Source organism: Salvia hispanica, chromosome 4 (genome assembly GCF_023119035.1).
Source record: "Salvia hispanica cultivar TCC Black 2014 chromosome 4, UniMelb_Shisp_WGS_1.0, whole genome shotgun sequence".
Taxonomy (NCBI): domain Eukaryota; kingdom Viridiplantae; phylum Streptophyta; class Magnoliopsida; order Lamiales; family Lamiaceae; genus Salvia; species Salvia hispanica.
Window position 1 is genome coordinate 25521035 of NC_062968.1, and position 16841 is coordinate 25537875.

The 16841-nt window shown below is 35.8% G+C and overlaps 2 protein-coding genes and 1 long non-coding RNA gene across 3 annotated transcripts; 1 reads left to right on the forward strand and 2 right to left on the reverse strand.

Moving 5' to 3' along the window:
* Positions 1–4824: 4824 nt before the first annotated feature.
* On the reverse strand, positions 4825–6298 carry LOC125224210. The gene is made up of 3 exons (XR_007176836.1): positions 6186–6298; positions 5691–5749; positions 4825–5529 (listed from the first exon to the last, which is right to left on the reverse strand). It is a non-coding gene; the product is annotated as an uncharacterized LOC125224210 (long non-coding RNA).
* Positions 5071–8217, forward strand: LOC125224209 (chloride channel protein CLC-a-like). Its single transcript, XM_048127569.1, has 6 exons — positions 5071–5255; positions 5357–5557; positions 5643–5820; positions 6198–6730; positions 6805–7960; positions 8044–8217. The coding sequence occupies exons 1-6, from the start codon at positions 5071–5073 to the stop codon at positions 8146–8148; spliced, it is 2358 nt and encodes a 785-aa protein (XP_047983526.1). The 3' UTR covers positions 8149–8217.
* A 32-nt stretch (positions 8218–8249) lies between these two features.
* LOC125220772 (uridine/cytidine kinase UKL1, chloroplastic-like) lies at positions 8250–11965 on the reverse strand. The gene is made up of 12 exons (XM_048122913.1): positions 11677–11965; positions 11486–11577; positions 10925–10994; positions 10691–10809; positions 10412–10508; positions 10248–10327; positions 9733–9927; positions 9203–9286; positions 9063–9123; positions 8846–8906; positions 8476–8569; positions 8250–8369 (listed from the first exon to the last, which is right to left on the reverse strand). The coding sequence occupies exons 1-12, from the start codon at positions 11876–11878 to the stop codon at positions 8250–8252; spliced, it is 1275 nt and encodes a 424-aa protein (XP_047978870.1). The 5' UTR covers positions 11879–11965.
* Between the last annotated feature and the right edge of the window lie 4876 nt (positions 11966–16841).

The window sequence follows — 16841 nt, forward strand, 5'->3', positions numbered from 1 at the left end:
ATATGGTTTTCTTAATTACTATCAAATTTATAAAATCGATGTTAAATTATGTGGATTCACCCCATGCAGCTGCTTGTTGCTTACAGAAGATTTAATAAAATTGTAACGGTAAATTACAAATTTTAATTACGTATCTAAATAACAACACTAATATCCGTAGAATGTGCAGTAGATGGGCTTTGATCATTTATAGATATAGTCATTATTTCTCCTGCACCTAATTTATACTTGGTTCGGTTCTACAGTTGAATATAGTAGTTCTCTTTTTTTAACCATATGAAATAAATACTCCATCCATCTTTTGTTTATAATGTCGTTTGACTGAGTTTTATGAAATGTGAATGGAAAATGAGTGGAAAGTGTTAATGAAATGATATTTATATGTTTGCATATATTTCGCTATTCTATGTTACTTGAGTAATATTTTATTTTGAACTATTAATATGAGTGTAATAATTTAGCAAAACTAAGACATATTTATCCAAAATGAAAAAAAGTAAATGAAACTGAAAATTCTAAACATTTCAATTTCAAAATTAAAATGAGACATTTGATCAAAGATAGAAAAATTATTCCCCTAAATTTTGGTGTAAACGTGTGTAAAGGAATTATGTGCGTGAGAGAAAAGTGTGACCGGCATTTGGCGTGGAGTGATTGAATGTATTCGGCAACTCGACGACGTCTTACTTTTCCAATATTAATTAATTATACACTGCGATTACATTATTCTAAATATTACTACTGTATTTTGTAACATAAGAATTTGTAAATGTAAACACGTCCTTTCATTTGTATCAGACTTTCTATATTTCGTTCATGTGATTGAAAAAATAAACTCAATTACTCCTCAAGTTGTGGCACTGCATTTTGTCATTTTATTTTATGATAATCATTTAGATCGAAACGAGTCTCGTGCAGTGAATGGGGTCTCTGATCTCCATCTCTCATTAATTATTTTAAATATAACATGAAAATAATGGCACGGCAGAAAACAAATAAATAAAATAAAGTTAACTAAATGAAAGTCCAATGATTCAGATGTAATGACTTATTAGTAGAAACCTATACTTATTAGCCTCTAGTAGTATAAATTAAATATTCAATGTCTACCATTAATAAATTAAGAAATTCAACAAGCAAATCCATTAAACATATTGAATTTAGATAAAGGAATACTAATAAGTATTAAAGTGTAAATTATTATTGAATATATTGGAAATTATTCGGTTGTAATTTCAATCACTTTGATTTTAGTAGTACTGTATTAACTATTAAGAGAGATGCATACTTAATTTTAAATTGCCGACAAAAAAGACATATATTGTTCTTATAAAAAAAAAGTACTCCATAATTAGTTATGGATTGACCAATGATTATCAAACAAAATAACACCGACCTAATTTTAGCATATTATCCACTTTTTTTCTATTCACGTGATTCTTTTGTCATTTGATTTAGTCAGATTTTATTTCCAGATGTATGGGTCAGATGAAATTGTAGGTTTGATAAGAATATTGACAATGAATCAAACATTTACAATGTAGATGTAACAAATATGCCTAATATTAAAAAAATCTATATATATTCCAGTCGTGGACCATATTTCTTTTATTCACTGGATAAGCGTGAGATAGGTATTTTATACTAGTATTATTCTTCTTGAATTCTTCAGAAGCATTATTTAAATTAATTAGTTTATAGTTGTATTTCTTTTAGTAATTACTAATATACAGTAGGTATCATGATTTGAACTTCATTTCGATGTGTAATTAGCTGATCAACTATTCATTCAAGACGGTTAATATGGATTAGTCACGTTTATAAAATTCTATGATGACGAAAGTACCAATACTCAAACTTGTGACAATAACATAAATCACTAACAATACATTAATTAAGACACTTTTAAGATGTTGAGGCAATTTACCAAAACATATATGTGTGTCTTAAATATAATAATGGAGTATTATTTTCTGTTGTGAAAAGCTGTAAGCTGTAACACAAGGTATACAGCTCCATTCTCCATCAATAAGTCAATCCGACTATCAAAATATATTATCCTATAACAATAAAAATAAGAAATTTCAAAAATACTCATTACATACATCCGTGGCACCTCCAACTCCTCATATAGGGGAAGGATGGAAAATAAATAAATAAATTTCAACAAAAAATTGATGTGGACAACAAATTTTTAAAAAAAATATTTTGAAATAAATACCCACAAAATAGAATATAGACACCCGTGGGCCCACCTCCAACTCCTCATATAGGGGAAGGATGAAAAAATAAATAAATTTCCACAAATTGACGTGGACAACAAATATAAATAAAAATATTTGAAATAAATGCCCACAAAAAATTGATGGAGATAACATATTTTTAATTAGATAGATTTTAATCTGTAATTGTGAATGAACCAAAAGTCTAACTTTAATTGTTTATTATTGCGAGTATGTAGCTACTATTATAAATAAAAATGACGTATTTAATTTATTGTGAACGGACGAAAAAAGTGACAAATTTTAGTGGAATAATGTATAGAATTTATAAATTATAAACTTACAAATTATATATTTATTGTGACAAATTAATCAGTTTGCGATAGAGATAAGATTTTTCTTTAAAGTAATTGTTTAAGGGACTCGGTAATATCGTGACCTCAATTTTTGGAATTCATATTACTATAGAAAAAGTAAATATTCAATCACATAAAGTGACATAAAACACCCACATGTAAAGGTCAAGGTGGTTAAAAAGGAGGTTGAAAGTATATGCCTAACTATTGAAACATATGATTATTTCCATTCACTTTAATCAACATCATTACTACATGAAACTTGTGTTTCTATCCACCAACCCTCTAAAATCTAAATCCAAGAAGATAAGATAATAGTAATTCTACGTCTCTTATTAATTGTAGCCTAGTTAAATTTTACTTACTAAAATGGGTTGAGATTAAATCCAAACATAATAAAATATTAATGTAATTATAAATATTCCAAATCGGATCCGAATCTTGATCAATCTCACTCAAACTGCCATTTCAAATTTATAATAAATTTTTTTTGATAACCGCCCATCATATATTACCAATTTGGATAACACAATAGCATATCTTATCACAAATCATTTTCTTTATTTGTATATAGAGACGTGTAAAAGTAAGAACACATATATAGGGAAAATGGGCACTTTTATTAATATGGTAACGTGAAGCAGCTGGTTTGTGGGTGGACAAAATTTCTGTGGCCCCAAACTAGGTTTAAAATGGGCCTTCACATTCAAGAAAGTGATTGCCCAATAATTGTAGATTTGCTAGAGAGAGAAAATTAGGGTGATCATCATCCTCTACTTATTCTCCTCTTCCCACTACTTTTCAAAGGTTTCGTGTGTGAAATGTTAATCGATTTCACTTTTTAGAGTAGATGATATTGTGTTTTTTATATACAGTTGACCAAAGTAGATAAATGAAGTAACTAATACTCCTTCCGTTTTACAATAGTTGAGTCATTTTTTATTTTGAAAAGTTTCTTTATAGTTGAGTCATTTCTATATATGGTAATTTTTTCCCTTTTCTTATTTTACTCTCTGTTTCACTATAGTTAAGTCATTTTTCAATCTGGAAGTTTCTTCATAGTTGAGTATTTCCATATATGAGGAGTAACTTTTTTCTCTTTCTTACTTTACCCTCTCTGCTTTATTCACTTTATACTTTATTCTCTCTACCTTTTCCTCTATCTTACTTTTTTATCTATTTATTTAACACACCCAACATCCCTTTCTTAGACTCCTTGCCCAAAAGTTCCGTCTCATCTATAGTGAAACGGAGAGAGTATATTTTAAAATAAAAGGTATGCAAAATTACGTAGTATCGCCTAGAAAAACAATGTGTTTAGCATTGTCTTATTTTCTAATCATAATTAATGAATACCCTATAATTCCAAAGCACTATAGTCTTTAGATAAAGCAAGAATCCTCATTTATGGTTTTGTCCTCTAATAAAATGATGATTATAATTAAATAAAATGACATTTGATCCAATCACAAGACTGCACATGTGTCCATCTAGGGAAAAATTGGATGTAAATTAAATGAGTATTTGGACCTAATTACTTAGCAATATTAATGACAATGACACGTGGTAGAGATTGATGTTTATTTGGGCTTCATAAAAAAAACTAAATTATTGTAGTTTTGGATAAAATGACCCATCGACCATTTGAAAGGTCACTTAAATCTCCGCCGTTGGATCTGAAAATCCACGCAACTTGATTCATCCACATGTTCTGCTTATCTGGCAGGATCAAAATGCCCACATGGTCAAAATTTAAATAATTGGAAATTATTATGAAACAGTCAACACTAACATGTAAATATAGAACTATTTTTGACATATATATGACAACAATTATATTAAAAAAATTCCAACATGGAGCAAACAGCATCACCACTTGCAATCAACAATTCAAGGAAACAAATGTGTTGCAGCAATTAACTGATGTTACTACTAGATTTTATCCAACTTCATTAATTTATTGTCAAATCAAAATCAACATAGTGTACTAACATAATTTATAGTTATATAAATAGATTCAACAATATCCTCGTAATTTTGTTATATGCGTAGCTAGAATGATGAACTTTCTTCTTCAAGTGCACAATCAAAGTCATAGATTACTAGCCTTAACAAACAATCTACCTCATCAATACTGGCGTACAATTTATTTGGATTTGAACCTATCTTGAAAGCAATCATTTTCACTACATACAAAAAATAGAATTTAAAAAGGTGCAAGTGTTATGTTGATAATAAAGGAAGAGTTGCAGTTAAGATTTTTTAAATCAACAAATTCATCCAATGTAAAAGCCTTTTGGAGAAATTTATGGGACAGCTTTCCGACAACAGAATTAATCACAAAAACACATTCATCCTTTGCAAGAAGACAATATAACTAACTGCCCAATACCACCATTATTTTTTTTTGTATATATATATTCCAATATCAGAGGAAAAGAAATAGTGCACTTTCTATTCCCAACATCTCTCTCTCTTCGGCCACTGAGCTGATGGAGGAGGTCAACAGGTTTGTAGAATCAGAAGCAGAAAGATATCAACAAGAATATGATGATTTCAATGACCCAGAAAGCAATGATCTTCACCACCCTCTCCTCAAGAGAAACAGAACCCTCTCCTCAAGCCCCCTCGCCATTGTTGGAACCAAGGTTTCTCATATTGAGAGCTTGGATTATGAGTAAGAAAAAAATACCACTTTGATTTCTTGAGAATTTCAGAAATTCAACTTCACAAGTTTTGAATTTTCCTTGAATTTGTGTTGTGGGCTTTTGGTATCAGGATCAATGAGAATGATCTGTTCAAGCAAGATTGGAGAAGCAGATCAAAAGTTCAAGTGTTGCAATACATACTGATGAAATGGCTGCTGGCATTCTTGGTTGGGATTCTCACAGGTGGGATAGCAACTTTGATCAATCTTGCTGTTGAGAATATAGCTGGATACAAGCTTCTGGCTGTGGTCAATTACATAGATGAAGAAAGGTTAGTTATTTCTTCTGTTTTGAACAGATTCTTGATTGTGTAAGAAAAGTTGTGTGATGGGGATCAATATGTGTTTTTTTTGCAGATATATGATGGGATTTCTAGTTATGGCTGGAGCAAATTTTTTTCTTACCTTGGTGGCTGCACTTCTCTGTGTTTTATTTGCACCTACAGCGGCTGGCCCGGGAATTCCTGAGATCAAAGCATATCTCAATGGAGTTGACACTCCTGATATGTTTGGTGCTACAACATTGATTGTGAAGGTGCTCTTCATTTTTTGAATAATTCCCTTGAAATTTTGAGATAAATGATAATTATGTGTTACTATATGATTGGAAATGCAACTAGTTTGATATATTGTGTGCAAAGTGGTTGATCATGATCAAGAATTCCTGTGATTAAAGCATATATCAATGGAGTTGACACTCCTGATATGTTTGGTGCTATTCATTTTTCAAATAATTCCCATGAAATTTTGAGATGAATGATAATTACTGTGTTTTTATGATTGGGAATGCTACTGTATTTTTATGATTGGGAATGCAACTAGTTTGATGTAATGATGTGTGAATGTTCTTGATTATGATCATCAAATATAGAATAGAAGCAGGGATCTGATATACATTACCTTGAATTGTAGATTATTGGAAGCATCGGAGCTGTCTCTGCCGGGCTAGATCTCGGGAAAGAGGGGCCTCTTGTGCACATTGGAAGCTGCATTGCTTCGTTGCTGGGGCAAGGCGGGCCGGACAACTATCGGGTCAAATGGCGTTGGTTGAGGTACTTCAACAACGATAGGGACAGGCGTGATCTGATCACGTGCGGCTCCTCATCCGGGGTTTGTGCTGCTTTCCGGGCACCAGTTGGTGGGGTCCTATTCGCCCTCGAGGAGGTGGCTACGTGGTGGAGGAGTGCACTCCTGTGGAGGACCTTCTTCAGTGCAGCAGTTGTCGTGGTGGTGCTTAGGGCCGCGATTGAGGTCTGCAAGTCGGGCTACTGTGGGCTGTTTGGGCACGGAGGGCTCATCATGTTTGACGTGAGTGGGGTCGAGGTCAGGTATCATGCTTTCGACCTCATCCCCGTGGCCGTGATCGGCATTCTTGGTGGCCTTTTGGGAAGCCTTTACAATTATGCTCTCCACCAAGTTCTCAAAGTGTACAATGTCATAAATAAGTATGATCACCATTCCCTCTCTTGATTAGGGCAAGAAGCGCTCTGGTTTTTTCTCACTTGTGCCTGTTTTACAGGAAGGGAAAGATGCATAAGCTTGTCCTCGCGTTGAGCGTCTCGATTTTCACGTCCGTGTGCCTCTACGGGCTCCCGTTCCTTGCACAATGCCGGCCTTGTGATCCGCTCGACTCTTCGTGCCCCTCGACTGGCAGGGAAGGGAACTTCAAGCAATTCAACTGCCCTAAAGGGCACTACAACGATCTCGCTACGCTTCTCCTCACCACGAACGACGACGCAGTGAGGAACATCTTCTCCATAAACACTCCATCGGAATTCAACATGTTTTCCCTGGCCATATTCTTTGCATTGTATTGCATATTAGGGCTAATCACCTTTGGCATTGCTGTTCCATCTGGTCTTTTCCTCCCCATCATTTTGATGGGGTCGGCCTACGGGCGTATGCTCGGCATTGCCATGGCGCCCTACACGAAGATCGATCAAGGGCTATACGCGGTTCTTGGAGCTGCCTCCCTCATGGCTGGTTCAATGAGAATGACAGTCTCCCTCTGTGTCATATTCCTCGAGCTCACCAACAACCTCCTATTGCTCCCCATCACAATGCTCGTCTTGCTCATTTCGAAGACAGTCGGGGACTGCTTCAACCCGAGCATCTATGAGATAATCCTCGAGCTGAAAGGGCTGCCTTTCTTGGATGCACACCCTGAGACATGGATGCGGAACATAACAGTGGGTGAGCTCACTGATGTCAAGCCACCAGTCGTCACCCTCAGCGGGGTCGAGAGGGTGGGACGGATAGTCGAGGTCCTGAAAAACACGACACACAACGGGTTCCCAGTTGTGGACAGCGGGATCACTGTCTCTCCGCCACTAGGTTCGTCTCCAAACAGCGCCAATGAGCTACACGGGATGATATTGAGGGCTCACCTTGTACTAGCCCTCAAGAAGAAGTGGTTCCGGCCCGAGCAACGTAGGACAGAGGACTGGGAGGTGCGGAAGGAGTTCACGTCCATCGACCTGGCCGAAAGGGGCATCACCATACAGGAGGTGACTGTGACCAAGGACGAGATGGACATGTACGTCGACCTGCATCCCTTGACCAACACAACTCCGTACACCGTGGTCGAAAGCATGTCCGTGGCCAAGGCCCTGGTTCTGTTCAGGCAAGTCGGGCTCCGGCACATGCTCGTACTGCCCAAGTATCAAGCTGCAGGAGTAAGTCACAACAACTAAATAAATCTTGCATTTTGATTAAGAAAATTGTAACTCTAACCTGTCTGTTGTTGGCCAACTTGTAGGTTTTCCCTGTGGTTGGGATCTTGACAAGGCAAGATTTGATAGCTCACAACATTTTGGATGTGTTTCCTCATCTCTCTAGCTCAAAGGGAAAGAAGAGCCATTGATCTCATCTCCCAACTCTCCACCATTTCAATTCACGCCACATGATATATTCTTGAGATTCTTTCCCCTATTTTTGTTATGCTAAATTTTGGGGAAAACATCATTACCAACTACTAGCAATTATCGATAAATATGAGTAGATTTGTCTACCTGTAGCAAGGACAGGGTCGAGGAGGAGGACATGGCGCTCACGGATATCATTAGGAAGTTTTTCGTATATGAGCTGTTTATGCAAGAGAAATCAGAAAGGAAAATAACATTTCACAAGATTTTGCTATCATTCTAGTACACACTAATCTATGAGGAGATTGAAGCAACAGAAATGCAACCTGCTTCCCATCGTCACCGTCACGGTGGATCAAGATTTTCCCAATTTTAATCCCTTTGCAACAAGCACGTAATGCGTTTTCCATGCTTTCCCCACTGCAGAAAATACAAGTGAAAGATAAGATGATATTATGATCTCATTTCCAAGGAGATTAGCGGAAAGTTTGCATACACTCCCATACTACTATAGTAAGTAAGAAATGTGGACACTGGTGAAGATGAAATTGAAATACATGAGATATCACACATAGGTTATATAGTATTTACTAAATTCTGCTGGTAAGCATCACCAATCCAAGCTCTACCCTCTTAGAAAATTTATTTCAGTACTTTGACATATTCAGAGCATTCTACACAGTCATTTAGTATTACCTCCGAATAATGGAAACTGCACAAAGTTTCTTGCAAAAGTCAACACCAGTGTATATCGACCCTGCAATAGAGTAGGTTTCCATAATATATTTAGTGACGTCCGCAACCACTGCATACTTGAACACAAAAACGAGAGGCACCAAACCCGCAACAACAAAAAGGATTATGCATGAACACACACACACACACAAAATACAGATCACGTTCTCAAGTATACCAGTCGGGGTGGTAATTTGTTTCTCAGTGAAAGGTAAATGACCAAGACCATGTTCCGCAACCTGAAATATCATAATCAAACTTCTGTTTTGGGAAGAACTTAATTCAGTAATGTTATGAATCAAGAGAGTTCATAATTACCAGACGTATAAGCCTGTCAGAGTAAAATACAAAATCATGTTTTGAAATGTCTCGGTCTCGAATCAGGGTATGCATACCTCTAATCTGTAGCACATATGACAAAATCACGGACATCAAAGTCTATAGATTCATAATTATCACAATTATCCAATTGAAAGAAATAAAGGCTGCTACAAATAAGGAAAACTATACTCATAAGATTCACAGATACAAGTCCCAAATCCAGTTGTTTGATTAACAGCACTAAGACATTAAGAAAAGTGGCTATTAAGTCCTTGATTATCAACTATCATGAACAGAAATTAGATGTTACTATTACTTAAGTGTGTTCATAGCATTTCCAAAAGATGAAGCTCTACTACAGGCTACAGCCCAGTCATAATCACTCATTTTCCTTTCATTTCATCAAATCCAGAGAACTGAACTAAAAAACATCTGACATTAAGTTGGAGGGAACATATTATCTTGTAAAATTCAATTGCTTGCAAGATAGAATGAAATCTATAACAAGGCTGAGCTAGAAAGTATACCTGGAAGGTTGACTGTATGACAGTGACATTTGGATATATTTTACACAGGTCGTGCTGCCCAAGTTTAGTGCGAAGATGTTGAACAATCAAGTCAATTGCAACATGATTGTCACCTCCACGAGGTATAATTACATCAGCATATTTTTTGGATGGCAGAACAAAATCATCAAAAGCAGGCTTCACAAATTTCGCATACTGTAACAAGGATAATCGTCAAAGAAACATGTTTATGAAGGTTGTAAGTAAAAAAAAAGTACAAATTGATGAAAAAGAACTAGTAGTGTTTAATTCCAAACTAAAGAATTAAAGTTATTAGTCTCCATGTGCTTCTATCTAGGAAATATTTAAAAAAAAATTGAGGTAGACAAACAGAACATGGGGGACCTCAAATAAATGCCCAAAAAATAATAAATGAATTCAAGAAATTGGTGACCTGATCTTTGCACGGCATAAAATAAATGAAAAACATTAATCTTAAGCATTCAAGAAATAAATACGGTGGGTGGGAGGCTTGCCTGTTCTAGCACAGAGTTTATGTCCCTACCCCTCTCCACTATATCTCGCCTTATTCTACGAGCAAGCCTCACATCAGCATCTGAATTTAATTAATGTAATCATAATTGTAAGTATAGCTCAACTAGGAATAAATGAAATACAGAACAGATAATTCAAACTTCACCCGTGTCGACAAAAATCTTCATGTTCATCAGGTTTCTTACTCGTTGATCATGGAAAACAAGGATACCCTCCAGTATGATTACATCAGATGCATTCACCTGGAATAACAGGAATTTCATGTTGGGAAAACAAAAGATACTCTACATTTTTACATACCAGCTACATTCAGCATATTGTTATTTCAGTAGTACCATGTTTAATGCAAATTCTAAGCATTCACAAGGAAAGTTTTAGATTAAAACAAAAGCGCAATTTGCAGGCAACCATTCTAGATGTCTACCTGGCGGAAACTCTCCGAACACCTCTGATGTGTTTTAAAGTCATATATTGGGACATGGACGGGCTGTCCCAACTTTAGCTTTCCCACACATTCAAGAAGCTGCTCAGTATCAAAAGCATCTGCAAGGATATATTTATAGGCATTGAGTTTTCTCACAAATGTAGAGGCCGCATAATAGGTTGATTACAGAAGAGTTCAGTTAAAGGTTAAGTTCGAGATCATGAAGTAATGTACCTGGATGATCAAAATTGTACTCGTGCACACATTCCAACTCTTCAGGAGTTAAGCCACGGTAGAAAGAATCCTGCATTACACCAGGATTACATGTTTTAATAAATTTCAACAAAACCAAGATAGTAATCGACTGTTAGATGCGAAGTCAGTCTCATTATCTGGTGGTAATTTGGACAAACAGAGCACAAAAAAGGAAAAAGAGGGGATTTATCTAACTGATAGCAATAGTTCTCTCTGTTATACCTCGGAGCTTTATAAATGCTACTCTGCCACACGATATGTATATACAAATATATAGTTAGATGTACAGAGCCTCTCTAAGATCATTTCCAGAAAATTCAAGTTCAGAAAAACTAGATGTTGAAATCAACTGAAGTTCAGTAATCTAATATTGAAAGCCCAGCCACATCTGACTACAATTCTCATCACACTTCCACAAATAGCAACGGATAAATCAAAAGTTTGAGATCTCAATTGCTTGTCAAAATATGCTAATGAAGATCAACAACAACAATAGCATCAATAGAAACAGTTAGCGCGCACACACACACACAAACAAACCTGATTGACGAGCACCACGCGATGATCATGAAGCTGCTGAATAATCATATCGCAAACAGTTGTCTTCCCCGACGCCGTTCCTCCCGAAACCCCTGCTCCGAGAGCAAAAATCAGGCAACAGCACTCAAAAAAACAAAATTCAAAAACAACTTCTCCAACACCGCCGCGTAGATTAAAAAAAATAGACGTACCGATCACGAATGGCTGCTTCTGCGCAGCCGCAGAGGAATCGGCGGGGGTGAAAGCGGACGACGGCGGAGTGAGAGGCGCAGAAGCGCGCGGGGACGAGAGAGAGGGCGCGGCGGAGCGCAGGCTGTCGAGGCGGAGGCCGGAGAAATGGGGGCCGGACGCCGCTTCCATGACGTAGTCGATCGCCGTCGTCTCCTCCGGCATGAGTGGCGTTAGCTGAGGAAGGGGTTTTTGGTGGAGAGAGAGAATAAGGTACTGTTTGGTTTAGAGGTGGCAACTCTGTTTAAGAGATTTTCTTTAGCAATTTCTACTCCCGCTTTGTTAATCTTTTTTTTTTCTTCTCTCTTTAAACAATTCCTATTTTGATAATTGTATATTTCACATTTGTATGCTTGATTATGATAATATTGACTTTATATATCATTACTTATTACTACTGTTTATTAGTGTGTTTAATTATTTGGTGAACTTTTGTTCAATGGTATATGCATTAATCATGATGAATTAATAAAACATTTTAATATTTTAGGAGTAGTATATAGTTACAAAAGTACAAGGCAAGCAAGGTGAACGGCACATAAGTTTGGTGCTTTCAGAATATGCCGCGAGCTTTGTAGGTATTCTTGTCCTTATTTCTCCTTTTTCTTAGATGTATATACATCATAAAAAAATACTATAATGATTTAAGTTTTAAATAGGCTCATTAAACATTGATTAGGGTGTTATAATATAGTTATTACATGTTTTGGAATGCATGCGAGTATATCTCTTAAGATTTGTGGGTGCGCCATTTATTCCGGATCACCTACGACTTTTCCTACCACATCCCCTACTCCACCCCTCACAAACATAAAATATGATGGTGGACCCATTATTTATATTTGTAAGAGGTGGAGTAAGGGATGTTGTAGGAAAAGTTGTAGGTGATCCGGACAGGGGCCATTTAGAGCCCTTTTGAAGGGGGTTGGAGCATACGATCGATGCACTCAACTACCTTCATATAAGCGATCGACAACCTATTGCTATAATTTTTAAGTATTTCAACAGTTGGAAAAATTGAATTTTTCAAAAAATTGACGTAGCACTTGAAAATCCTCACGTCGAATACGATATGCAAGCTTCATTTTTAGTAGTCTCTGGTCCATCCAAGAGTTGGATTGACTCGCTTTGGGGAGTTGGCAAAAACCATTTCCCCGCACATAAAATACATACTTCACCCGCATAAAACACATCCCTTCTCGGACCTCTCTCCCAAATTTAACTCTAGCCCATTTCATTTTTTTAATTTTTTTAAAACAAACATAATATTTTAGTTTTTGTAAATTTTGATGGACGCCAGATTATTATGATTGATTTATTTTTCATTTTTCAATTTGGAATTACAATTTTTTAACTTCCAAACATATGATGCATGCGATTAAGCAAACATTACTCTTTCTTATTTTTAAGAGTGAACTACATAAATGGTACATGATATTTCGTCACTTTCGCATGCAAATGATACTTGATCTTTATTTTATATCGTTTTTGGTACTCAGTGACAAAAATAACCCTAGGTACCACATATGTGATTTTTTTTGGTATGGTATATTTTTGGAAATTTCCATTAAATAGTAAGTACCAAACATATGATTATTTTTTTCTTCTTTTATTTCTTTTTTTCTTCATTTTCTTCTTTCTTTTTAGTATTTTGTCTTCCTTTCTTTTCTTTTTTTTTCTCCTTAGTTTATGTTTCCTCTTTTTTCTTTTCCCTTCTTTTTCTTCTTTCTTTTTAGTGTATACATCTAATTGCATTCATAATATACATCAAGAACAAAACACCTAATTAAATTAATTATTTGAAATAATTAAATCAATTAAATAATTTTTGTTGAATTATTTTATATCATTTTAGGCTAAAAATATTCATTTTACTGAATTATTTTATACTCATTTTATACTTATTTTATACTCATTTTATACTCATATTAGGTTAAACATATTCATTTTATTGAATTATTTTATACTCATTAAACACATAACTAAAAATATTCAAATCTTAATATCATTATGAATGCAATTCACAATTTTAAATTTTTATTAAAACTATATTGATTTGTTATTAATTTAATGTAAAATAATAATATTAATAATATAATATTATTATGTGATTCATAATTTAAATAATTATACTATAATTATTTATTAACTATAACTAGTTTTTAAGTATTATAACAATAATATTATTACAATAATTAAATATAATTATAACTATAATTATAATTAAGTATATTTGAATGATATTAAAAAATAAACTAATTATTAATTTATAACATCAAAATAATAATATTAATATTGATTAATAATAATAGTATAAATAGTGAGAAGAATGAGAGAAGATATTATAATATCACTTTTGGTAGTTAGTTTTGTATATGTCCAAAATAACCTCAATGACACAAATGGAAATATGTATTTGTTTAGAGGGCATTTTGGGATGAAAATTGCATCAGGTACCAAAAATGTGATTTATATGTACCAAAAACGATATAAAATAAAGCTCAGGTACCATTTACGTACGAAAGTGAAAAATCAGGTACCATTTATGTAGTTCACTCCATTTTTAATTAGTCCATGTTTGGCCCATCACCGAACCCAATTGAATGACTCATAAAGAACTACCAAAATGTCTCAAGGCCTTTTAAATTAATTAAGATGTCAATAGTAATATTTTACTATAATATTTTTGTTAGTATGTCTTGAATTTGTATAGGATTAGGTTTCCTAATTGGGATAGGATTATGTTTTCTAGGCCCAGTCTGTCTTTTGTGTGCCTATTTATATGGGAGTAGAGCACATAATTCTGTGATCTGACATATCCAATCTGTATCTGAAAAACCGTAGTCATAAGACAATTTGTTCTCCGTTCTTACCCGTGGACGTAGCCAACACAATGTTGGTGAACCACGTAAATTATGTGTCTATTTATGTTCTTTTGTTTCTCGATTCACAATTGCCCTATTTGTCATAACAAACTGGTATCTAGAGCCTTGGTTTTCGAACTAGGGTTTTGAATTCCGCTGCGAGGGTTTTGTCTGGTAAATCGAGATGTCTGCTCTGAACGTGAAGGTTGACAAATTCACCGGGAGAAATAGTTTTGGTTTATGGCAGATCAAGATGCGATCCCTGCTGAAGCAGCATGGTTTGTGGGAGCTGCTCAAAACAAAAAAAGGCTATAGAGGATGACAAGGAGTGGACAACCTTAGACGAAAAGGCCCACTCGACCATCATGTTGAGCCTGTGTGACGATGTTATCATCGAAGTTGCGGATCAGGAGACGGCTGCTGCTCTTTGGGCGAAGTTGGAGAGTCTATACATGACGAAGTCTCTAACCAACAAGTTGCTTTTGAAGCAACGTTTGTTTCGGTTACGCATGCAGGAAGGTGATAAGGCTCGTTTCATGCATCGGTTTAGGGTTAAAATTCTGTGCATTTAGGGCGCTAATGTGCGTTATTGAGTTCAAGTGCGAAGTAAATCTGCCGGACCCAGGAGTTGTCGTTACCGGACCTGGCAGATGCAAAAGAGATGAAATTGAAGCAAAATCAGAAGTCGTCGTTCGGACCTGGGAGAATCAAAAGTTGGCGACAGGAGCAGAATGGAGCGAGAGCAGATTATTTTAAAAGAGTCTTACTCAAGGGCAAGGGCGTAAAATCACCAGAGGGATACCCTAGGGATCAGAGCCTCACATATATAAAGAGCTCGACCTTGAAGAACAAGACATCCGTGAACAGCCACTTCTACGCTCTCCTAGCTCTAGTTCTAGTTCCCTACTTCAAATTTTCATCTTCGACTGCTGCGCACTTGGACATGGAGGATTCTGGCCACCGTGGTTCTCATCGTCGTCATTGTTATTTTGCTGTGTAACACCGCCTTGTGGAGGCAAAGAAACAATTTTATTTGCTTTCGTTAAGTACCTTGTTGGTTTTTAAGTTTCGCAACTCTAGTTTCTTGCTTTGATCCACTGGATTCAGACCTATTTCTAGTTATTATGGAAGTTTATGTTTGCTTTTGGTTGAATATCTCTGAGTTTACGATCATCTCTTTCTTTTAGCTTTTGTTCTTTGCTTGTTGTTGGATGTTTGGAGCTGAGATCTGTTGGTTTGTTGTTGGAGGTTGGAGATTTGCACATGGAGATGTTTGGATTTGTTAAATCTTGGTGTTTCGGAGTTGAAGTTTCGTATATTTGGTGCTTGATGTTTACATTATGCATGATTATGGCTATTTACTTTATGTTCTTTGCACCCTTTAGGTCCAGTGGCGTAGATCTGTTAGTTTAGGCTTCAATTTCTTGTTTTAAGTCTAGATCTAAAGTTTGCTCTGTCTTCTTGGTGTTTAGAACTCTGTTTTCTCTGCTATTCTCGTTTGATTCCCGAAGAAGATGAAGTTGTTGGTAGTTAGAACCAGATCTGCTTTATGTCAGTACTTTTCAAAGCATGTACTTTGCTTTTTCTCGCATGTCTCCTAGACCTGTCAGTACGATCCACTTTGTCTCTTTTACTTTTCTGCATGCTTTTCCAGACGCTGGTAGTTTAAGGAAACTTGTCTTGCTTTTTTGCTTTATGTTTGTCTGTCCAAATTAGGAAAACCTTTCTAGTTAAGTTTACTTCAGCTGTTTGAGAACTTTAAAATATCTCAGTTTCTCTAAGTCATGTATGTTCCGTATGCTCTCAGTTCTTATACCCAGTAGGTAGAGTAAAGTTCTTCTGATCTATTAGACCCAGTAGGTAGAGTAAAGTTTCGCTTATCTCTCAGACCCAGTAGTCTTAAGTTCTCGACCCACAAAATTGCGTGGTAGCAGCCAACCCCTTTTCCCAAAACATCCTCAAATGCAGTTTCGTAGCACCTTCGTCCTCGTGGGATCGATCCTTTACATCCCTGTGCTAAGTTGTAGTATGGTGGGTTGAGGTTTTTGAAGGGACGGAGTGCACCCAACGACCCCTTTCTGATAAGTTTCATGATCTTCTAGCCTCTGAAGTCTAGTCGAATCCTCTGGACCTGTTAGATCGAGTGACACATATCACAAGCACAAACCTGCACTGCACTCTTAGGACATGTCAGAAGGCACGCCCCTTCGGGATCATCTGGAAAATTTGAATAAAATTTTGCTAGATTTGCGTAATGTTGAAGT

Bases quoted from the DNA above. Each gene is read 5' to 3' on its own strand.
- LOC125224209 (XM_048127569.1), top strand. From the start codon at position 5,071: ATGGAGGAGGTCAACAGGTTTGTAGAATCAGAAGCAGAAAGATATCAA. The intron at 5,821-6,197 runs GTGCTCTTCATT...CTTGAATTGTAG, and splicing joins CTACAACATTGATTGTGAAG to ATTATTGGAAGCATCGGAGC. The intron at 6,731-6,804 runs GTATGATCACCA...CCTGTTTTACAG, and splicing joins GTGTACAATGTCATAAATAA to GAAGGGAAAGATGCATAAGC.
- LOC125220772 (XM_048122913.1), bottom strand. From the start codon at position 11,878: ATGCCGGAGGAGACGACGGCGATCGACTACGTCATGGAAGCGGCGTCC. The intron at 11,578-11,676 runs GTACGTCTATTT...CTCTCGGAGCAG, and splicing joins GAAGCAGCCATTCGTGATCG to GGGTTTCGGGAGGAACGGCG. The intron at 10,810-10,924 runs GTACATTACTTC...ATATCCTTGCAG, and splicing joins GTACAATTTTGATCATCCAG to ATGCTTTTGATACTGAGCAG.